The sequence below is a fragment of the Podarcis pityusensis genome (assembly GCF_964106645.2).
Source record: "Podarcis pityusensis genome assembly, chromosome: 6".
Classification (NCBI taxonomy): domain Eukaryota; kingdom Metazoa; phylum Chordata; class Lepidosauria; order Squamata; family Lacertidae; genus Podarcis; species Podarcis pityusensis.
Window position 1 is genome coordinate 8,085,328 of NC_138030.1, and position 24,923 is coordinate 8,110,250.

At 47.4% G+C, this 24,923-nt stretch overlaps 1 protein-coding gene across 3 annotated transcripts in view; it reads left to right on the plus strand.

The window, feature by feature from the left end:
- NKAIN4 (sodium/potassium transporting ATPase interacting 4) overlaps positions 1-24,923 on the plus strand; it is a gene marked incomplete at its 3' end in the record, with an annotated part of 108,805 nt that overhangs the window by 40,327 nt on the left and 43,555 nt on the right. For all 3 annotated transcript variants that reach the window (XM_081011637.1, XM_081011636.1, XM_081011635.1), the window contains exons 2-4: positions 7,062-7,199; positions 10,305-10,385; positions 22,476-22,673. In XM_081011637.1, the coding sequence (XP_080867763.1) occupies positions 7,062-7,199; positions 10,305-10,385; positions 22,476-22,673 (417 nt within the window). The remainder of the gene's footprint in view (positions 1-7,061; positions 7,200-10,304; positions 10,386-22,475; positions 22,674-24,923) is intronic.

Sequence of the window (24,923 nt, forward strand, 5' to 3'; positions counted from 1 at the left end):
GGCCTGGGACTTGGACTCGGAACCAGAGGAGACTCAGTCTGCACTGGATTCTTTGCCTCAGGCATCATCTGAACCAAGTCTGGGGCCTGATCCTGAAGAGTCCCAGTCTCCACAGCTTCCCCTGCAACAAACACCAGCTGGGCCGAGTCAGGGGCTCCAGATGCGGCGATGACCTCGTTGCCTTCAGCTGCGCCATCACTTACAGATGCTCCACTACCAGTTTGGTCAGGGGAGGCTGAGGCGGCCCCTGGGTCTAGTAACCCGCCGATGTCTCACGAGCTGCAGAGACTGAGGTCTGAGAGAAGGAGAGATCTGAGTACTCGCAGGAGGAGTGCTCGCCTTTGGGCGAGACAGGGAGGTGAGTTGCTGGGGGATCAGGACCGGCCGTTACCCCAACAGAGATAAAGGGCTGTCGGACCCCGCCCCAGGTTGCAGGAGCAACATTGCTGTATGCTAGATCCTGCCTGAGATCCTGTACCTGTCCTTGCCTGGGTTCCTGCCTTGGCCCTTTTGGACTGACTCCTAGTGGAACCTTTGGATTCTGGACCAGTCCTGGATTGCGTTTCATGGGTTACCCCCGGGCCCAGCACAGTGACAGAGTAGAGTTAATCTCTCCCTCCCCAAGGCAGGTTAAGTCTTTCTTCCCCAGCTATGACACCCCCTCTCTGAAGACACCCTTCCTCTTCTGGTGATGCATTTAGACTGGGTTGGGGGGAACTCTGGGGAAGAAGAGTCAAATTATGCCCCACCTCTCCCCAGCTGCGTTTTATGTGAAGGCTCACATTTAAATGCATGCTGTTATAATTCGATGTGCATACTGCTAGTAATGTATTAGTCCCTCTAACGAGTTGCTGACTCCCCACAATTTCTGCTTTTTTCATTGAATGCAAAAATCAGCCATTTACTCTCATACCTTCACTGCTGAAAATGTGGATATACTTGTAACAGTGGCCAGGTTGCTCATCGGAGCAAGACGGTTTGAGCATATTGCACAGATCCTGGTCCAACTGTACTGGCTACCAATTAGTTTCTGGGCTCAATTCAAAGTGCTGGTTTTGACCTATAAAGCCTTAAATGGCTCAGGACCGCAATACCTCAAGGACCGCCTCTTTCCATATGAACCTACCTGGACCCTGAGATCATCTTCTGAAGCCCTCCTTCGTGTTCCTCCTCCTCGAGAGGTCCGGAGGGTGGGAACATGAGAACGGAGCCTTCTCTGCAGTGGCTCCCTGTCTGTGGAATGCTCTCCCCAGGGAAGTTCGCCTGGCACCTTCATTACAAACCTTTAGGTGCCTGGCAAAAACGTTCCTTTGGTTGATCCAGTTTATATCCTATACCCTTTTAAAATGTGTTTTTTTTGTGGGGGGGGGGGTGCTACTGGGTTGTTGCATTTATTTTTATTATGTATTTTTGTGATTTTATATCTTGATTTTATTCTGTGAACTGCCCTGAGACCCCCTGGGTATAGGGTGGTATATAAATTCGATGAATAAATAAAAATAATAAATAAATAACACACCTAACTTCACGCCAGGGATCTAAGGTTGCCAGGTCAGGAGCATCCCAGACTCTGAGATTTCAGGGCACAGACCTGAGACCCAGCCCCTGGTGATGTCAAGGGAGGAGAGCCCTGGTAATGTCATGGCCATGGGTCCTGGAGACGGAGGTTAAGTGGGAGAAAGTAGCAAATTCCCTAGAGTGTCTGTTCTATAAGTTACAACCAGTTCCTGCTGGGATGAAGCTTGCAAGTTCCTCTTAGTGTTATTGCTGCTGCCGCCTTTGTTGTTGTTATTGTGACAATAAAAGACCCTCTGATCCATCTGGAGAGTCAAGCCCAGCACCTGCCACCAGGAAGGGACCAGGCAAACCGGGAGACTTCAGGTCAGACCTGGAGGTCTGGCAACAGCTACATGAATCAGTACTGAGCCTTCACTCTATCTGCATAATCACAATCACTGTGACAGACTCTGCTCCGCTCTGCCTGCTGCTTTCATTTAGCTTATCAGAGCCTGATCTGCATTCATTTAATCACAAAGAGCATGTATATGGAGGTAGGATTTTTCCTCCTATTACAGATACGCAGCTAGAAATAACAACAACCACCGCAATAATAATAATAATAATAATAATAATAATAATAATAATAATGTTTTTTCCCCAGCCACTCTGGGCAGCTTCCAGCAAAATATAAAAAAATAATAAAATGTCAGACATTAAAAACTTCTCTGCACAGGGCTGCCTTCAGATGTTTTCTAAAAGTTATGTAATTCTTTTATCTCCCTGACATGGGAGGGCGTTCCACAGGGAGGGCGCCACTGCCGAGAAGCATGATTGAATTACAGTAGGTTACAGGAACAGGTCAAAACCTACATTGGCGTTCGCACAGTGGTGCAATGGCTAAAAGTGTTGTGCTAGGACCTGAGAGATCAGGGTTCAAATCCCCATTCAGATAAAGAAGTTCACTGGCTGAGCTTCGCCTCTGGATGCCAGACCAGATGGGCCAATAGTCTGATCCATCAGGGCTTTAAAAATGCCTCTCTGAAATAAATCTGAGAAATAAATGATATTAGAGCGAGGTCCCAGTAACTAAGGACAGTCGCAGTATGTGCAATCTGATGAACTAATAACTTTGCATCTCTTAAATCAGGGGTCAGCAAACTTTTTCAGCAGGGGGCCAGTCCACTGTCCCTCAGACCTTGTGAGGGGCCAGACTATATTTTTTTGGGGGGGAAATATGAATGAATTCCTATGCCCCACAAATAACCGAGAGATGCATTTTAAATAACAGCACATATTCTACTCATGTAAAAACAGCAGGCAGCCCCCACAAATAACCCAGAGATGCATTTTAAATAAAAGAACACATTCTACTCATGTAAAAACACGCTGATTCCCGGACCGTCCGTGGATTGAGAAGGCAATTGGGCTGGATCCGGCCCCCGGGCCTTAGTTTGCCTACCCATGTCCCAAACCTTTCAGACCTCTGTATGCCAATTTGTTCCTGCCAGACTTTGGTCTTTCAAATTTCAGTGGAGCCCTGTGTGAGCCCACAATTTGGTACCTCCTGCCTCTTGTATTCCGTTCTGTGCATGCACTATGTCATAGTTGTGATGCCCCATCCCCCCCCCCCGGCTCAGCACCCAGTGCAGGGGAACTGATCACGCTGCCCTAAACCCACCTCTGCTGTCAGCATGGGCACTTATTCCCTGGCCCTTGCCAAGATCAAATCCTGGCATCACAAGCTGCGATGCTGTCTGTGGGCAGGGGACAAAATGAGTAATTGCATATCAATGCAAGGCAAACCACCTTAGGAATGGCTACATGGCAGAAACAGAAGGGAACTGGCCAGCTGAGACTGGCAGGTACTGGGCAGGTACACAGGTAAACCTAAGAAGAGCTCTGCTGGGATCAGACCAAGGCAAAGGTAAAGGACCGCTGGACGGTTAAGTCCAGTCACAGGTGACTATGGGGTTGTGGCGCTCATGGGAACTGGAGTCCAACTGCATCTGGAGGGCACCAGGTTGGGGAAGGATGGCAGGGCCACTGGGCATTCTTCTTGCTAGAGCTCAGAACAGTAGGTTCATATTACCTTCTTATGCACTCATCTCAGGCCGCCTGCATGTTAAGGTCAGCGACAGGCACTCTCTCCTGCCCGCCTCTGATAGCAGTTAGATAGTTGAGTTCTAGGAAAGCACCTTCTTTGTCATGGCCCCGTGTCTCTGGAAAGCCTTTTGTTTTGGGTCTGGCAGGCCTTGTCTGCCAGATGGAGGAAGGATCCATAGTACCAAAAGGGGTTCACCTGATCTGATCTGAGTAAAGGTAAAAGGTAAGGTAAAGGACCCCTGGATTGTCCAATCAAAGGCGATTATGGGCTGCAGCGCTCATCTCACTTCAGGCTGAGGGAGTCGGTGTTTGTCTGCAGACACTTTCCGGGTCATGTGGCTAGCATGCTTAAACCACTTCTGGTGCAACAGAACACTGTGATGGAAGCCAGAGCGCATGGAAACGCTGTTTACCTTCCCACCACAGCAGTACCTATTTATCTACTTGTACTGGTGTGCTTTCGAACTGTTGGGTTGGCAGGAGCAGGGACAGAGCAACGAGAGCTCACTCGGTTGCGGGGATTCGAACTGCCGACCTTCTAATCAGAAAGCCCAAGAGGCTCAGTGGTTTAGACCACAGCGCCACCCGCATCCCTATGATCACACCAACAGTCCATTTAGTTCAGCATTCTGCTTCCTGCAGTAGCCAGTCAGGCATCTTCAAGGATATCATAGGCGGGGCTTTGGAGGCAGGAAGCTCACAACTGAGCAGACTATCTCAGGACTTGGGAGGTTTCCTAATAGCCAAGTGGCTTCCCTTGGCAACCTGCAGCAAAATCCTCATCCCTTCATGCATGCTTTAAAAGTATGGAGCTGTGGTGTTCAATTAGTTAAATTTGATCCATCAGTTAAGAAGTTGCCACCGATTAAACAGACAGCAGACTCTCTCTTTTTTTCCATGCAATTAAAAAATGCAATTAAAAATTGCAGATGGCAAGATGTCTAAAGAGGCCTACCTCCCTTTCTCTCATGTAGGAGGCATGAATGCCTTCGATGACGGCTACGATGAAACATAAAGAAATAAAGAAAGCCTCTGGCTTCAGAAGCATTGTTTTAGTGCATGCAAATTTATGCACATTTAATTGACAGATTAATTAAGTAAAACTCTGCCAAATAATTGATTAAGAAAAAATTCAATCAGGTTTCCATCTTGTTTAATAGGAGTTGTTCTTTTAGAGGAGCATATGCTCTGATGTTTCTTGTGAGCTAGATAATGATTTGGTTGGGTTGCCCTCCCAACGCACAAGGACAACGACACTTACTGGAAAGGAAGGAAAATATCTTCATTCCGGCTGAGAGCAGTACAGGCACAATGGCAAGCAGAAGGGACAGAAGTCAAGATTCCATGGCACATGAAGAAGACAAAATGCTTAGAACCAAATGGAAGCTATGGAGGTGTGCGGTGGCAGCTTCCTCATTGATGGCCCAGCGCCGCCAGGCTGCTCAATCCACCAGAGGGCGCACACTTGCCCCATCCTGGCCATCAGCAACCTGTGCTATGCCACTGGGGAGAACACAACCCTTATGACAACTAGTTTTTGATAGCCTTTTATTCCATGAACCTGTCAGATCCTCTTTTAAAGCCATCTAAGTTGATGGCCACCAGTCCCTTTTGTAAGAATGTTTAACTACATTCTGTGTGGAATCTAGATATACAGTGGTACCTCAGATTACATACGCTTCAGGTTACATACGCTTCAGGTTACAGACTCTGCTAACCCAGAAATAGTGCTTCAGGTTAAGAACTTTGCTTCAGGATGAGAACAGAAATCGTGCTCCGGTGGCGTGGCGGCAGCAGGAGGCCCCATTAGCTAAAGTGGTGCTTCAGGTTAAGAACAGTTTCAGGTTAAGAACGGACCTCCGGAACGAATTAAGTACTTAACCCGAGGTACCACTGTAGTTGCTGCTTTGGATCATGACACTCTTTGGTCCTAGTGATTGCAGGCAGGAAGCAAAGTCAAGCTCACTTGTCGCAAAATCCAGAAGGCATGGGGTTATCTCTCTGTAACATACACCACTGAAGGGTTTCCTTGCTAAATAGGTAAACTAATATATGGACGGGCTGGTGCTTTATCTACATTTCTGGGCTAAAGTAACAAACAAAGCCAATTAAATGCCCGATTGGATAAACTGATTGCGGTCATGTGTCCTCCAGCCAGCCAGCCAGAATCCGGGACTCCTAAATGTCGCCGCCATTTGTGCTTTGATCCTTCTAATGAAAGATTAAGGGCTTAACACATTGCCGCTGGCTCTGATGATGCAGAGAAAATTGATTTTGAAATGAATAATAACCTTCCAGTGCCACTTTCCCAGGTATGGGACTTGTTCATTCAGTAGCTCGCGTGCTTCCTGCAAGATTGCTGATGGTACCTGTCTGGCTGTTTAATTAAATTGGCTCCCTTGGAGTTGAAGAATGTGGCTTTCAAAGCTGTCAAAAAAGAAGAGCGAGAATGATTGTTAGCTGTATCCCGCAAAGACGAGAGAAAAGGCAGTGGGCATTATCCCAAAAGTTCTCCTGCATGAGTCTTTTAAACAGAAGGGGTGGGTGATACTCAGACAAGACACATGGAAATTAACGGACATGGGTAATTAAGGTACATTGGGTTGAATTCAACATGGCATTCTTCCATTTGTTCCATCTGTGCAAACATCTCTTTACTCTGAATACCACTGCTGTTCCTGGCTTATAAGGGCCTCTTATCTAGGCATCATGTTGCCTCTTTGTGTGTGTGTAGTGTGTAGTCAATCCCATTTCTTTTGCATCAACCTTCCCGCCCAAATCCACCAGGATGCAAATCACCCTCAAAGATTTGCAGGTTCAAAATACTGCAGAATAAATGCATGTATGGGCTAATCATTGCACAGGGAATTGGCACGTGTTCATACTGCCCTGCTGAATTTATTGTGAGCATAACATTTTTTTTTAGTTTCTTCGGTACACAGTCAGTCTTGGCATATGGTGAACTTTCAGAGGATATGGGGGAAAGGAACTAGACAGAGTTTTCATCCAGAGGTCCTTCCTATGGAACATTCTTCCTGAGCTGCTGGCAGAAAACTTAGAGCAATCATTGTGATTTGCTTGCATGCAGCCTATTCGACATCGCCCGATGTTGCTGCAATCCTGCACTTTCAAGTACATTTCCCCATCTCTTTCCTTACCAAAAAAAGAGAGCTCTGCTTCTTTGTTGCACAAGAGTGCCCAAATCCACTTCAACCGTGCAACCTAAATTTGATGCGTATGATTGTATCGTTTGCACCAAACCGTGGCAGCCAAGAGATTGCCACCAACAGGGGGAAAATTCCATTTTTTGAAAAACAAGCATTTTCAAAGCAAGCCTCCAATTTGCAATTGTTCATCACAGGATTGTAGAAATTGTAGATTTGGAAAGGACCCAAAGGGTCATCCGGCCCAAGCCCTTGCAGTGCAGAAATCACAGCCTCCTTCTCTTTCTTTTCCAGCTTGCTGCCTTAGAGAGACAAGTGTTTGATTTCCTGGGATACCAATGGGCTCCAATTCTTGCCAATTTCCTCCACATAATCATTGTCATCCTTGGCCTGTTTGGTACAATCCAGTACAGGCCACGCTACATCGTGGTGGTAAGTAGCAAAGTTCTGTTTGAGTTTTTGTTTTTTTAAGATTCCTAAAGATGAATTTAAGACTAGCTCTTAAAAACCAAGGGGTGGTATTTAATGGAATATTGGCGCTAGCACAAGGATTAGGTCTAGTGCAATGGGATTTCCCCACTCTCCTCTCCCTGTGTGTGCCTTATGCCATCTCCAAATATTTGAAAATATATGGATCCCTGTGACGCATGTATATGGGGTAAATAATAAACGAATCAGCTGAATGCCTGGATTCAAAAAGCAGGGCTAAACATACACTCCAGCAAGAGAGAGCTACAGCAGCAGAGTTTAAACTCACAAAGTCAAACAACACAGTGAAGCATTAGGAATCTGGGCTGCTAAGCCTTTTGTACATCCTGTTTAGTTGCATATAGTACTTTCCCCATTTTCTATTCCTCTTGCAATGAACAAATCACACTGTTAAGTAAGTTTAAAATGCTTTACTTACTAAATGTAAAGGTGTGGTTCATGCATTATTCCATGTAGCAGCAAGGAAAGCACAGGTAGATTACCCTTGGGTGCAAAATACAGCCTATAGTTTCAAACATGCGGTCTGAATTTGGAGCAAGTTTAGGCACACCCATCCTGGTAGATTACCTGGTGCTCAGAAAGTGAGGGAAAGGAAATAGAAGCAGCTTCACTTCCTCCCTTACAGACCTAGCTTTCCAAGTGACTAACTAGCAGCAGCTTAGCTGGGGTGGGGGAGCAGGGTGCACTGGGCTACCCAGGGGGCACTACCCAGGGGGCAGCACTTACATTGGGGCCTGCAGCACACCTGAGCCACACGTCTCTCCTGGGAGTGACACAGTGGCTCGGGCACCTGCAGGCACTTCACTGCCCTGCAGCTGAGGGGAAGGTGGCAGGCAGACTCCATGCAGACTCTACCCAGAGTGCCTACACACAGGGTGTAGCTAGCCACCCCAGATGCCTGAGTGGTTAGCTACGCCGCTGCTAACTAGCACTCATGCATCGTTATGTTCGACTGCAATCTCCCACAAAATGTACTCTCGAGGGTTGGGGAAAACCCCAGAACAGATTTAGGAGAAGGAGACAGGGGGAGTGTTCTGTTGCACAAGGAGAAATCCTTGCACTGACGGAACCTTGTCCTCAGCGCTACCTTGAATACATCCCAGGGTTCAGCTCCCAGGTCCCTATTTGCCATTAAACTACTACTTGGTTAATTGGGTGATAAATTCATTCTATCATATGTCCTGAGGACCGAAGGGCAGCATTCCACAGTGCTGCCAGCAGCGGGGGGCAGGGGGAGAATGAAGGGAAGAAAGAAACTTATTTCTCCCCCATTCCCCACTGTCAATGCATGTGCAGAGGGAACGAGAACAGTTTTGGTGAGCTGCAATGGGTGGGTTGGCAAGGTTAGGGTTAATAGTGAGTTCGGAAAGGGGGAAGCGGGGTGCTGAAGTGTAAAGATATGGAGGATGGTGAGGAGTGGGGTGGGGTTGGAGGGGGAAGTGAGCAGGTATGTCATCCTGCAGTGTACACAGACACACACACACACAGACACACACACACACACACACACACACACACACACGTACAGTGGGTTTCTGTGTCACACTAACCTTGTTAGTAGTGCACATAGTTCTCTTTATGGGCCCATAACCGGTTTGGATCTTTCCTAGATACAGTGCGCATATGTGTCACAAGACTTTGGCCGCCGGCTGACAGCGGGGCAGCTCCGATTATCAACAAATCTGCCCTTTCACTTACTGCTTCCAACAGAGTGTGCATAATTTATTTTAATCAGGCTGCTTCACTTTATTACACAGCCTTTTGGATATAAATTAAATTACTGCGCTGTTAATGGGACGAGCAGCCACTGCCCTAATTGCCAGTTTGAAGCGCGCTGCTCTGTGCAAATGTCTTTCATTAAGGTGACCAATCGTGCCTCACCAACGCTGGCTTTTGCATTCTGTGATGGAAGGCTGGCCCTTTGATTCCATTGCTCAGCTCCAAATAGCTGCGGGGCTAAATGTTCCTGACTTGGCGGGTCAGAGCCAGGCAGGAAGTTCTCCTTGCCCACCCAAATGAAAGGCATCTTCCCCCCCCCCCCCCGGTTCTCTGAGGTGCTCTGTTTTATTTTGGTGGTGTTGGAAACCTCCCTTCTGGAATGGGTCTATGCTATTTACTGTCTTCAAAGCCTCAGGTGCTCCTCGTGGTTTCTGGAAATCTATATCAAGGAGGCTTTTCTGCCTGACAGATGATTTGTATCTTTTTAAAACCCTCTCTCCGCCACCCATTTCCCAACCAAGCCTGGGTTTATCACTGCCAGTTATTGAAGAGGGAGATTCCTCATTGACCGGCATCATTGCTCAAGTGATAAAGTCCACCGTCAATGATCTTGGCAAGCGAGGATTGCCAGTCAATCTATTGCCGCAAGGCTACAAACAAGCACAGAGTTTATCTCTGGACACAATGAACACATCGGTTGCATCACCCTCTGGTCTATAGATGAAGGACAGGCTGCAATGGATCACCATCAGTATGGGAGGAGGAAGAAGGAGGTCACTATAGTGACCTGATTTGGAATCCAGGGGATTCCACATGTACACTAGGGATGTCGGAAAATTCTGGTGGAAACAGAAACGGGGGCAGAAATTGCCAGCATTTGTTGACTTGTCCCAAGTCCAGAATGGAAATCAGTCCAGTAAATATGATCAGTATTCACTGCTGCTGTTACTTTCAGACCTCAAATGATATGTAATTGATTATATCCCCCCCCCCCCACATATTTGCACTGTGCTTCTTTTGTTTTGAAATGGATGGGTTAGAATAACATAATGACATGGCCACTCTAATTAAGAGCTTCTCTCACACCCACTGCTGTGAACTGCCCTTTGCAGCAGCACCCGGGGGGGTCATTGTTGCTACCCAATGCTTAGTCTTTGTTCTTAGTTGAAATCCATCAGGCCACCAGAAGCACAGAGGGCTCTGACTTTGTTGCTGTTCAGACCATGGCGTTGAATGTTCTGCATCTGCGACGCCAGCTTTGGAGAGCTTGTGCTCGTTTTGCTTTTTTCCTCTTCTGCAACTTTGACTTCTTTCTCTTTCTCCACCCAGTATGCCATCTGGACAGCCATCTGGGTCACTTGGAACATCTTCATCATCTGCTTTTATTTGGAGGTTGGCGGACTTTCGAAGGTGAGCAAGGCGGGCGTCCGAACGCAGCCAGAAACTGTCCAAGGGAAGGAAGGGACGGAGAAGTGCCAAGAGGATTGAGAAGAGTGTGTGGGATGGAGACACACAAACACACGAACAGAGGGGAGGGGAGCATTCACATCAAAGTGTGGCCCGAGAGGGCCTTGTCGGACAAAACGCCGCCTGCACACTTTCAGATTAAGGGTAAAATGAAAAGGGGAGGGCCAGAGGGGATTAGATTACTCTTCCATAAACTGAATCCAATTCAGTGCTTTAATGCCTCTCCAAAAAAGGCTATCAATCATTGCAGGCTCCTAGCATGATTTGGGTGGAAAATTAATTTCCTCAACTCTTTCAATGCAGATATAACGCTCCTATTTGGGTTTCTGTTGCCCTTACATGTCTCTCTACCCCTTTCATTCCCTTTAAGCGCTTGTAAAATCCCAGATTTGGAGGGGAACGTCCCGGTTGCACTTAGAATATGCGTTATTCCATCCTGCACACTCCAAGGGCTTAGATTTGTGGCAAATTTGGGCTCAAGGCCTATGCGAGTTTTCGCTTGTGGTTCCTGCCTTTCTGTGCTGTTGCTTGACATGAGTGAAATGTGTTGTGTTTGGGGCAATGGCCCCAACAGTATGGAGCTGAGCCAAGGCTACCACAGTACCCTGGACAGCTCCAGAGTGCTGTGCTGGAGACTCAGATGTTGTTTCAGCAGCAGTCGTTTCGGACTAAGCTTATCTAGGAGGAGCGGCTCTATCTGATGATGATAAGAATTTACTGTTTAAGAACCTACCAGTATTGGTAAATAGCTAAATTCTAGAGGCATGGTGGGATAGCCCCAGCCACTCTGTGCGGCTTCCAACACATATTAAAACATATTAAAACATCAAACATTAATAATAACAATCTGATCCAATATGAGAAGTCACAATAACTTTGAAATAAACAACTTATATCAAATAAAGCAATATTCAATAATTCATTAGAATCTAATAGTAAACAGTAAAATTAAAACATCAGCCAATATTTTCTTAACAGTTTACACTTATCTATAATCAATAAAAAATAATGGCAAGTCTCCCTGCATAAAATGTGGTATGTTCCTGTTGTACATTTAAGTAGTCTCCATATAGATTTGCACATCTAAAGGCACATGCCTTAGAAACTCTTTTGGGGACAAGCAGAAAGAGAATATTTGGGAATGTATTTAAGGAGATGCACTCAGATACTTGCAGGTCCGTCTCCACAATATTGACCTTACCTGTAGAGGAGTAACAGGCGTGAAAAAGAAATCTGCATAAAACTGATGCTGCTGTCATGGCTTCCCCCAAAGAACCCTGGGGGTTGAGGGTGTTTATGATCTTCGGAAGGGGAAAGGTCTGATGAAGAAGGTTTGAGTCTGGTGCCATCTGGAAGAAGGCGCACCTTGGGGTCAATATGCTTCAACAGGTTTCCCGTTCTTCTTTCTCTCTTTCTTTTTAATGAAATGTGTTGTGCTCCACCTTTCATTCACATGTGACCCAAACAAACCCCACTCACCCACCTGCCGGAACCCTAAAGGTAAAGGAAAAGGACCCCTGACCATTATTAGGTCCAGTCGTGACCGACTCTGGCGTTGCTGCACTCATCTCGCTTTACTGGCTGAGGGAGCCGGCGTACAGCTTCTGGGTCATGTGGCCAGCATGACAAAGCCGCTTCTGGCGAGCCAGAGCAGCGCACGGAAACGCCGTTTACCTTCCTGCCGGAGCAGTACCTATTTATCTACTTGCACTTTGACGTGCTGTCGAACTGCTAGGTTGGCAGGAGCAAGGACCGAGCAATGGGAACTCACCCCGTTGCGGGGATTCGAACCGCCGACCTTCTGATCGGCAAGTCCTAGGCTCTGTGGTTTAACCCACAGCGCCACCCGCGTCCCTGCCGAAACCCTAGTTTGGTCTACATAGGCAGGTGGTGAACTCTCAACCCCTGGAGAGAGAAAGAGAGAGAGGCTTCCTTTTGCTCTGCTCTAAGTCTCTAAAAAGGAAGAATTATCCTATTTTTCTGCCTTCTCTTCTGAACTCCTGGGGATTAGATGTTTAAGGCAAATGCATTCTGAACCCTCTTTGCTCTCGTCCTCAAACACGCCCTGCTCCTTTACATTTAATTTCTGACAAAGTAGCTTGGCTGTCTCAGCAGCCAGTTAATTTGTAGTGACAGAATGCAAGGAGGTGCAGCGAGGTGGAAAGAATGGAGATAGTCAACTGGCAGCTGGTGGTAACGGCTGCCCGTTTGAGTCTGCAGACAGGTGATCAGCCAGGTGGAGAGAAAGGTGTGTGTTTTAGGAGGGGAGGAGCTGGAGTTCAAATTGCTCTAATTGGTTTCATAAATATCCACTGCAAAGCTGGCAGTGTGGGGGGAGAGAGTAAACCTCCATAATTGCTTCTTTGGGAGAGCTTCTCCCATGTTTTTTGGGTGATTTGTTGTCCATAAAATCACAGTACTGCATACCCTCCAACATTATTATTATTATTATTATTAATAATAATAATAATAATAATATATTATTATTAATATATTAATAATAATAATAATAATAATAATAATAATAATAATAAATTTATACCCCACCCATCTGGCTGGGTTTCCCCAGCCACTCTGGGTGGCTACCAACAGAATATTAAAAACACGATAAAACATCAAACATTAAAAACTCCCCTAAACAGAGCTGCCTTCAGATGTTGTCTAGAAGTCAGATAGTTGTTTATTTCCTTGACATCTGGTGGGAGGGCGTTCCACAGGGCAGGCGCCACTACCAAGAAGGCCCTCTGCCTGGTTCCCTGTAACTTCACTTTTCCCAATGAGGGAACTGCCAGAAGGCCCTCGGAGCTGGACTTCATTGTCCAGGCTGAATGATGGAGGTGGAGACGCTCCTTCAGGTATACAGGGCCGGGGCTGTTTTCTCTGATGAAAACAGGGACATACTATTCTGTGATGATAATTTTACTATTTATACCCCACACATCTTACTGGGTTGCCCCTGCCACCCTAGGTGGCTTCCAACATATACGAAAACATAATAAAGCATTAAACATTTTTTTAAAAAACCAAACCTTCCCTAAATGGGATTGCCTTCAGACTGCTCAGGGGTCGGATAGCTCCATACCCTCTAAATCACATCTAAAGAATCCTTTAAAAAAAACCCAATAACCTCTTAATTCCTTGATTCAGCAAGGATTAAAATCTAATGGAGGATCCCATTGTTGAATTAGCCAGGCGAGGGTCAGAAAGGATTCTCTTCCTCCCTGTTTTATTTTCACAACAGCCCTGTGAGGCAGGTTAGACTGAAAAGCAGGAACTGGCTCAAGGTCACCCAGTGAACTCCATGGCTGAGTGGGGATTCGAACCCTCATCTCCCAGGTCATAGTCCAACACTCTTAACAATTGCAGTGGAACCTCGGGTTACGGCGGGGATCCGCTGCAACCCAAAAACGACACAGCCCAAAGTGTCGCTTCTGCGCATGCGCACACACACGATTTAGTGCCTCTGCGCATGCGCGAATGGTGCAAACCCAGAAGTAACCCATTCCAGTACGGTGGTACCTCGGGTTACATACGCTTCAGGTTACAGACTCCGCTAACCCAGAAATATTTCCTCGGGTTAAGAACTTTGCTTCAGGATGAGAAGAGAAATTGCACCGCGGCGGCGCGGCAGCAGCGGGAGGCCCCATTAGCTAAAGTGGTGCTTCAGGTTAATAACAGTTTCAGGTTAAGAACGGACCTCCGGAACGAATTAAGTACTTAACCCGAGGTACCACTGTACTTCTGGTTTGTGCTGGTCTCAAGCCGAGGGTGACATAAGCTGAAGGCAACGTAACCCGAGGCTCCACTGTACACCGCATGAGCTCTCTTCTCCAAACTTCCAGTTTATTCGGCATTTCTCCTGATTCGGCTGCAGCCTTCTAAAACCAGACAAGGTTAAGCCGATTGGCTTTAGCTACTCTCACTCCTACGCTTGCCTAGTGTAGTTATTTTGGTGCAAGAGTCCTCTCACCGCCTTTCCCCTTTGCTCGCATTTTCTACAGGGGGACAGGATGACATTTGGAAATGTTCTTCCTGCGTCCTGTCATCCCTTCTGCAGATGTCATATCTCCAAAGGAGAAGGGAGCGGGGAGCAAAATCTTGCCTGCCAAAACTTGGCTAGGTGGACGGCAGAAGAATGGACAGGTTGGCTGGCATATTAATAGATCCTTTCTTTTTCCTGCCACTGACATCTCCCCAAAGGTCTTGATGACGTAGGTTTTGAGGGCACTGCGAGCGTTTGAGCAGAGCTCTCTCAAAAAAGCAAGCGCATTTCCTCAAACAGCTGAAGACGAGATGGAGGCAAACACAGCTGTGATTTCCGGACATGCTGTCGATAGATAAGACAGTGTTTTGGTTTTCCTCACGGCACCATTAGCATACATTCTGATCTTTCTATTCCATTGATCCCTGCCACGAAGAGCCTTCTATGTACATTCTGACAGCAGAAAGACAGCAAAGTAGTATGAATCTTTTTGATGGTTTGCCCAGCCCGGCAAGAAAGATCAAATAACATAAAAGGCAAGCAGTGAGCTGGTCCTTTTTGCAGAATGGAGCTGAGCATTTTGCTGTTCCCTACTAGATTGCTGCAGACTTATGGACAAGCCATGCGATCTAATTCAGGGCCCTTCTGTGAATGGTTACCAGATTTTTTTCAATGAATCCGGGAAACTTTATTTATTTATTTTTTTAAGCTGAGTAGCAACAGGGAGTCAGTAGTGGGGATGGAGAGCTAAAAGACCCTGGACCCAAGCACACATGCATATTGTATAAAGGTGAAAAGCCCTTCTTTCACACCTTGTGAAACATAAATGCACAGAGTTTTTTTAAAAACTGGGCAATGGCACGCTGCCCGCCTGTTACTCCCGAGCATCCCCCGATCAGTCAAAACAAAGGGGGAAGGGGGCAGGAGATGTGTACTGCCAGACATCCCTGGTTCCCCTTTGGCAATGGCAGTGGCAATCAGCAGCCCGGAGCTAGCCTGGTAGCGCAGTTGGCTCTGGCTGGCTTCAGGAGCTGCTCGCTGCCATGGAGCCCACCATTTTTCCTTGCCAGAAGTCCCAAAATGATTTGTTGTGCACAAGACACATCACATGGGGACATCCGGTGGGGGAAAATGGTGGGCGCCACTGCAGCAAGTAGCTCCTGAAGCCAGCCAGAGCCAACTGCGCTACCAGGCTGGCTCCGGGCTGCTGAGGCTGCCGCTGCCACATTTCCTGGGGACAGATTTGCAAATCTGGGGACATTCCAGGGACGGAATTTGTCCGGGGACAGATTTGCAAATCCGGGGACTTCTGGTAACCCTATGCTAGAGAAGCACTCCCATTGAGCCTGACGCTTTGTTTGCCCTTTATCTGCCAGGGAATGTGGCATTTTGGTGCCTTGCCACATAGGGCAACTGCATCAAGATCCGAAAACCATCTGCCAAATCCCAGCAGCTCCTGACGGTGCCCTTTGTCTGTTGCCTTGGTCCTTAGACCCTCCAGCTGGACCCATCTTGCACCCGGTGCCAGCATATCAGTGCCGTCAAACATAGAGGAGTCCCCAGTGATAGTCATACAATTGGGCCATATAGCCCTGCATTGTCAACAATGACTGGCAATGGCTCACCCAGGGTTTCGGGCGGGGGTCTCCCCTAGCCCAACCAGGAGATGGCAGGAGTTCAACATGAGTCCAACATGGGTTCACATTTGAAACGGCAGCTCTGCCACTGACCTATGGCCCTAAAACATCAGAACTGGGGGGATGATGTTTGTGTGTTTGTGATGCGCAATTTAAAGCACCAAAGGGATGCTAATTCTTGGCCCCCACCCCCATCAATCTTATCTCCCTAGGCTGTAGCTAAAATCACACCCGCACCAACATTTAAAGCACTCTTATGTCAATTTGACAGGCATGGCTTAAAGAATCATGTGAACTGTAGCTGGTTGAGGTCTTTGGAGGTCTTTAGGCAGAGGCTTGACAACCATATGTCAGGAGTGCTCTGATGGTGTTTCCTGCTTGGCAGGGGGTTGGACTCGATGGCCCTTGTGGTCTCTTCCAACTCTATGATTCTATGATTCTAGGGTGCTGGGGACTATAGCTCTGTTACAAACAAACTACAGTATAGCTTCCATGGAAGTCACTGTTTTAGACAGGATATGAGGGTGTCACAGGCCCAAGTCACAGCCTTTGCAGTTGCTTACAGACCCTCCAAGTGCCCTATTTTCCAGAGCCAGTCTCTGATCTGCAGAAGCTGTCCCAGTTTCTGATTTCATCCCAGAATGTCCCTCTTTTCCTCAGGACGTCCCTATTTTCATCAGAGAAATGTTGGAGGGTATGGAGTATTCTGACCCCTGAGCCATCTGAAGGCAGCCCTTTATAGGGAAGTTTTTAAATGTTTAATGTTTTATTATGTTTTTATATATGTTGGAAGCTGCCCAGAGTGACTGGGACAATCCAGCTAGATGGGTGGGATATAAATAGTAAAATCATTATGGTGGAGTAGGATGTCCCTATTTTCATCAGAGATATGTTGGAGGTTATGTGCTTATATGAAGTACAGATTAGACATATCCTGTTCAAGTAATGGGTTCTTTTGGGGAAAAGCTGAACAGAGACCTCTAGTGTCCTTTTATTCCACGACTCAATAGCAACATCATATCCATATCCACAACCACACTCACCCCCGAACCTATTTTTTGCCTTAAATCCAGCCCCGGAAACTCATTTGCCCGTGTCTCCGTGTTTGCTGTGCCTCCAACACATGCAGCCGGTGAGAGCTTCAGGCCAGAAAAGCTATCCCCTTGCCAGCCCAGCGAGACACAGCCGCTCATGCCACCGGGAGATGAAAAATGACGGTCTCCACTTTTTTAGCTGATAATAAATTTCCTCGCCTTAAAACATGCAAAATTATTCAACCGTCGAGCTCTCCCAGGACTTGCCTGGCTGGACTCAATTCGTCTGGGGGGGCTATCAACATGGCTTTCTCTGGTAATTAATGAAAGGGAAGGAAGTAGCGAGTACAGGAGCCCAGCTGCTCTTAGACCCACCCCAAAAAGAAACGCAAGGGTGTGTGTGTGTGTGTGTGTGTGTGTGGAATGGGGATTAGGTGTGTGATGCACGGCCAATGGTGTGCATGGATGACAATAAAGAAAATTGCATATTATTTTCATAATCTTACAGATATGCATTCTTGGTCTGCTTTCCTCTCCTCCAACCTTGCCTCTGCATTCAAGACATGAGTCGTGTGGTTCCCCCACAAACTCCTCTCTGAATGTCAAATGAAGTTGTCGTTGGAGAGGGTGCTGCAAGACTCTGACTCAGGGAATGGGAGAGGCCCTTAGCCTTGCATACAGTGGGTCCCAGATCAATCCCAGACATCTCCAGGTTGGGATGAGAAAGACTGCTGTCTAAGACCCTAGAAAGCTGTTGCTGGTAGCCATTTCAATGTTCAGGTCCTCTAAATTTGGCCCTGGTGATGGAAAAGGGGAAACCTCCAAGCTGAGGGACAGTGGACCACTGAGTTACACTTACTGGCGAGCAACTGCAAGAGAGGACTATTACCTTCAAGCCCTGGTTGATGACTTGTCTACAACATCTAGAAGTCAGACCCATTGATGCATCTAGCTCTCCGCTGACAGGCAGCTGGGTTTCTGGGTTTTCCATCTTGGAAATGGCTCTCCCATTCACTTCAGTGGAGGGAGCTGGTGCTTGTAGATGCCAGGTGTGCATGGAAGTTCAGATCTGCTCCCTCCGTTGAAATGAATGGGGGAAATCTTGCATGCGCAAGAGATCCCCGTGCTAATGAAACTTCAGGTGGGTTGAAGATGGCACTGTTCAAGCAGGAGAAAAGAAAGCTAAGGTGGGAAGGTTGCAAAGGGGAACTTGAGGGTGGTCGCTCTAGTCTCCCAGATAGTGCTCTCTTTACTGACAGAGGTCAATAAGCTCTTTGCCTTGAGTGCTTTCGCCTATTACTCTCCATCAGTGCAGGTGTCCCCCGGAGAGTTGCAGCCAAAGATTCTGGTCAAAAGAGTATATTAGTCTTAGGGCACTGAGAAAACATCTGACTCAAAGCAGGGAAATGCTTGTAATAGTTCATTAAAATAATTTGGGGCCATAATGGTTCTGAAGATTGCAGAATCATAGAGCAAATGAAAACAATTTTCTTGGAGGGGAGGAAACTCAGGTGTTGTTTATTTATTGAAAACATTTCTGCCCTTCCTACTCTTAATGGACCTCTCCTTTGGGCTGAGTTCAAGTCTTGCATGTTGGCTTCCCTGAAGCACTGGGGTGGCTGCTGTGGGAACAACGTCTATGAAGTTGCTTTAGGCATGTGCAAAATGCAGACATGTGAGTGCCACTTAGGAGGGGTGGGGAACCCCAGACCCGGAGGCCAAAGGCATCCCTCCAGTGGATTCTCCCCATGCCAGGCCCTCATTGGATATTCCTACCTGTGTGCTTAAACTCCGATAACGCCTCTTGCTTGCCTTGGTGGAGGACAGGGATGCATTTATGTGTGTATGTCAGGGCTGGCTCAGCTACAGGTCAGCATGGAGACTCAGAGATGAGCAGTGAAGTTGGTTCTTTCTTCAAGGAAACAGTATACAAACAGAGAAACCTATGGGCAAGGCCAGTGAAGTAGTTGCCAAAACTGACGACCTGTGCCTCCCACTTCCCTCTACATCTCCTCATTGGCCAGATGTTTTCCAAGCAGACTTCAGCTCCATTGAGGAGGGGTCTTCTGTGCTCTTTGTTCTGCTACATGCAAGGCCCTCCATGCCATTGGAGATAAGCAAGAAGGGGAGCTGAATGCAGCAGGCAGGGCTGCGGCACTGGGGTGCAAAGATCTACCTGGCGCCCCCCCCGGTTGCCCAGTCCCAGGTGCATAGGAGGATGGAGTAGGCTGCCTGCCTCAGAGACTCGCTGGCTCGGTCACCCCCAAACTCGCAGCGCAGAGCCCCCCACAGCAGAAGAGCCCGCTGTGGTGCTTCGACCGACGGGCGGGCTCTTCCCTGGACTCAACTCTCAGGCCCCGGACTCTTGGCCTGGCGCCCCTGAGAGCCTGGTGCCTGGGTGCCCCGCACCCCTAGCACCTATGGGTAAGACGGCCCTGACAGCAGGACTAGCAGGCTCCTGTGAAGTTGCTGCAGCCTCTGTCCCCTCCTCCTCCTCCTCCTCCTCCTCAGCCACTTGTCCTGCATCTGCAGGGCTTTCTGCCCCTGCTTTCTCTCTCTCACTCAAACCTGTTGCTTGTTCAGCATCCAACCATTCTGCCTCCGCTTCATCCTCTGACCTGTCTTTGGTGTCCCACCACCACTTGCCCATAAGGAAATGCATGCCTCAGGTTGTAAAAGGTCCCTTGACCTAGACAAAACAGTAGCCATCCCTTGCCCTTCTCTATCCCCACTGCAAGGTGTAAGTGAAATTTATTGTTTTTGCTTGGAAACACTTTTTGGAGATGCCAGCCTTTAAATGGATTAAACTCATTGGATTATGGGGAGCACTGAGTCTTGGGCTCGGAGTGATTGATTCAGCTGCCTCTGCCAATTGCAGAGGGACATTCGTGAGCGGCACGAAGAAGAGGCAAGACAATTAAATGATCGCAGCTTTATCTGCAATATAAAAGTAATCTGGCCGGGGTGCTTGCAGGGCGCATTATTTATCCGCCGCCCGGAGTGAAAAGGTGTTTGGTTCTTTAAGCTGCGTTGACTTAAGAGATGTTAACTGTACCTCATTACTCTGGTTAAGAAATCCTTTTGCAAGCTGAGAGATACTGTAAGCTTTCTCTCCTACCAACACTTCCATGCTGGGAAACTGGAAGCACCTGAAACGAGCAGAAATTCAATGTTTGTGATGCTGAAGGCAGGGAGGGCCTTCTGAAAGAAAGGGCCCAAACTTCCCCAACCTGGTGCCCTCCAGTTATTTTGGACCAATGCACCCATCAGCCCCAGGCAGCAGATGAGAGTTGTAGTGCAGAACATAATACCCACCAACTTTTCTCCAAGGGAAATAGGGGCATCCCAAGGAAAAGCTAATGGGACGCGGGTGGCGCTGTGGGTTAAACCACAGAGCCTAATTCTTGCTGATCAGAAGGTCAGCGGTTTGAATCCCCGCGACGGGGTGAGCTCCCGTTGCTCAGTCCCTGCTCCTGCCAACCTAGCAGTTTGAAAGCACATCAAGTGCAAGTAGATAAATAGGTACCGCTCCAGCGGGAAGGTAAACGCCGTTTCCGTGCGCTGCTCTGGTTCACCAGAAGCGGCATAGTCATGCTGGCCACATGACCCGGAAGCTGTACGCCGGCTCCCTCGGCCAGTAAAGCGAGATGAGCGCCGCAACCACAGAGTCGGTCACAACTGGACCAAATGGTCAAGTTACCTTTACCTTTAAGGAAAAGCTGGACATTCCAGGATCAAATCAGAAACTGGGATGGCTTCTGTAAATCCAGGACCGTCCCTGGAAAATAGGGACACTTGGAGGGTCTGGAACATCCGGGTGACACCAGTTTGTTCCTATTAGGAGTTAGTATGTCCTTCCTATTCCTTTCAGACTCCTGAACTGTCCCCAGCATACAGTCAGCTACAAAATCGAGGGAAGCAAACATGGAACCGAGCAGGAAGGTGGGGAAAGGTGCAAGGGAACCACATGATAACTGAAACAGCAGAGGAGAAATGATTTGAAATTCTGCAGGGAGATGTACATTAAGCAGCTATTGATCATGCCAGGGGTCAGTTTCTTGGAGTAATTTGACCCAAGAGGTTAATTGTGACGGAGGTCAATAGAAGACCTGAACGTGCAATGCATCAGAATACCAAAGGGAATTGGCAAGAGAATTTATGGAGGATGCTTAGTGCTCGTGGCACAGAGGAAATTAAACCAGCCCGGTAGGAAAATATTTCTTATAACTCCAGTTCTGCCTTGTCAACTCACACGAATGCAGTTGGTGTGTTTCCCTCTGTGAGTACACAGTATGCTATCTCTGTAGTTAGGGATGGAGGAGGAATTTGGTTTTGTTTGCGTGAGAATCTGTTTAATTTGCACTTCTTGAACCAGTGTGCGAACCATAGCCTTTGAAATTCACACTTTCCTGAATTTTGTGATCCAGCCAAACAAGGTGTTTAAAAGTGCGTATGTGATGTACATAAAACATATATTAAGCAGAACTGCATGCCAAGCTGCGTTATATCAATGGAAATCACCGCAAAAATGGGCATATTTGTCAAAACCGCATACCAAAAAAAAAGTGTTTTAAAAAGAAATTTGCAATAAAAGGAAGGCGAATTTCCAGGAGGATTTTATAAAAAATAAATAAATTGCAAATTGCACGGAGATATGAGGCAGGATTCACCTAACTCGCCCCATCAGCAGAATCTCCATGGAAGGACTTTTGCTTGTGCAACCTTGAGCCAGTCAGTCTAACCTACTTCGCAGGGTCGTTGTGATGATAAAACGGGGAAGGAAGAGAACATGTACATCACCTTGAGATCCTTGGATTAAAAGTTGGGACATACATGTAATAACAAATAAATAAAATGGCACATGGTACTTATTTTTATTGCTATATTTTTGCAACCTGTCCCGGTGGGCTGCAAGTACAAATAATTAATAAATGAATAACATTTCTAAGGCATTTGCAGAGGGCCTTCTTGGTGGTGGCGCCCTCCCTGTGGAACGCCCTCCCATCAGATGTCAAGGAAATAAACAACCATCTGACTTTTAGAAGACATCTGAAGAAGGCAGCCCTGTTTAGGGAAGTTTTTAATGTTTGATGTTTTATCCTGTTTTTAATATTCTGTTGGGAGCTGCCCAGAGTGGCTGGGGAAACTCAGCCAGATGGGCGGAGTATAAGTAATAAATTATTATTATTATTATTATTATTATTATTATTATTATTATTTATTATAACCCTTTGCTCTCTTTAACTGAAGAAGCCAGGGAGTGGACCTGTGCAAAGTGAAAATCGATTCAGCAACAACAAGAGATTGGAAATGTGAACTCTTTAATTAGATTAATATTCTGGGTTGTTGTTTTTATTGTGTGTGTTTTCTCCCTCTGCAGGACAGTGAGCTCTTGACCTTCAACATCTCCCGGCACCAGTCCTGGTGGAGTGAAAACGGTCCTGGATGTGTAAGGAAGGAGACTCCCATGGTCGGCATCAAGGGCTTGGACAGCCATTCCTACGTCTCCGTGATCGGTTGCGCTTTGGAATATCGCTACATCGAGGTCATGCACAGTGCAATGCAGATTCTGGTGGCGGTGAGTGACGCCCTCAAAGCCCGCAAATCTGAAACTGGGCCTGTTTCAGCAATTCAAATGGCCACCTTTGGGTATTGGAAATTCCGGGTGCCAATTTCAATGCAATACAGTCATACCTCTTCTTGCGGACACTTCATGTTACGTTTTTTCGGGTTAAGAACGCGGCAAACCCAGAAGTGTTTACTTCCAGGTTTCGCCGCATGCGCAGAAGCGTTCTGCACGGTTCACACATGCACAGAAGCGTTCTACGCAGTTCGCGCATGCGCAGAAGCACTCTATCACGCTTCACACGTGGGCAGAAGCCCCGCTCTGGTTACAGACCTTTCGGGGTGCAAATGGCACATGGAATGGATCGTGTCCGCAACCAGAGGTACCACTGTATATGGGGGGGGGGAGCCAGGTAAGCCCTGCCGTGCATAATTGGTCACAAGATGCAGCTCATGCACAACATTTGAATGGCAATGTCCATTAACTTGTGGCTGGGGTCCCCTCAAATATTTTATTGGGGGAGCCAAAGGGACCTCAGCCCCTAGGAGTTGGCTCCTATGCTAGATATTTAAAAGACATATTTCAAATTCAGGTTTCCAGTGGATGGTGCCACATGTTCTCGTGTGTGTGAAAGAGAGAGTTGGGGGAAGATAGAAAGGGAAAGGGAAGAAACCAGTTTGTATTGCATGCTAAGCCAAACCACGGCCCAGTGTAAGCCAAGGGTTCAGGTTGCTGGGGTGAAGATCATGGCTGCTATGCAGCTGCTCCACTTCTACTGCTGCTGTGTTTCTTAGGGCTATGCCACAGTTTGGGGTAGCATCACATTATCAACCCCAAGCTCATATTTGTCTCATTGAATCGTAGAATCGTAGAGTTGGAAGGAATCCCAGGGGTCACCTAATCCACCCCCTGCAATGCAGGAATCTCAACTAAAGTCTCACTCCAGAAAAACAACCAATGGGTGACCCATGGTTTGTTCTTCATTTACTGCTCATGGTTTGTCTGGGGGAAACAAACCACAAGCCTAAGTTTGGATGTAAGGGAAAGGGAAAGGGCCCCTGGATGGTTAAGTCCAGTCAAAGGCAACTATGGGGTTGTGGTGCTCATCTCACTTTCAGGCCGAGGGGGCTAGCGTTTGTCCACAGACAGTTTTCCGGGTCATGTGACCAGCATGACTAAACCTCTTCTGGTGCAACAGGACACCGGGACGGAAACCAGAGTGCACGGAAACGCCGTTTACCTTCATGCCGCAGCGGTACCTATTTATCTACTTGCACTGGCGTGCTTTTGATCTGCTAAGTTGGCAGGAGCTGGGACAGAGCAATGGGAGCTCACTCCATTGTGGTGATTCTAACTGCTGACCTTCCGATTGGCAAGCCCAAGAGGCTCAGTGGTTTAAACCACAGCACCACCCGTATCCCTTGCCACCGCATAATGGTAAGCGAAACCGTAGCTGAGTCATGCATTAGTGCAGCAGGACCAAGAGAGGAGTGCAGCAGATGCAATCTTTGGTCTGGGAACCTACTCCTTAGCTAGTTCAAGCTAAGCCACTGTTTGGTTCAGAATTACGTGTGAATCGGGATTATAAATTCCATTTGGATATTTCGATCCACGGGGCTTTGGTGGCCAGGGGGAAACAGCACCAGAACCTTTGATAGTTGTGCAAAAGAGGGAATTTCTGTGGATGTAGCCAGAGCTGACCCAAGACATTTCCAAGATGGAAGCTCCTCCACTTCCATGTTCAGAAGGCGACTGGACTTGGGATTGACTCAAACTTCCATGCTGGCAACAAGACAGCAGCAACCCCCAGCACACCTGAGAGCTGCTGGCTAGTTTAGTTTAGAGCACTCTTGCTTCTGCCCTCCAACAGAAGGGAAGAGCCAAGGAGGTGCTGTGGCAAACCAAGGGCAGGAGGACAGTATTGATTTAGAACAGTGGTTTGCAGAGGGGCATAGTCCAGAGGGGGAAAGCTGGGAAATACTGGGTGAGGAACACCAAGAAGAGGGAACACCAGGAGAGAGACAGCTGGCAGACTCAGTGTCCTTGAACAGCATTCCTGATCCCCCTTCACCTAGGACTAGACGGGCTCTGAGAGTGATAGAACAGAAAGCACAGAGACAACAAGCTCAGATTACCCGATGTAGGAGTGACGTAGATTAATGGAGATGGAGGGGGTCAACCTTAACTGGGAGCGACACCATTTCTAGAGAGATATGCATTCCTTTGTCTCTCGCTCTGATTATTAAAGAAACTATCTGGTAA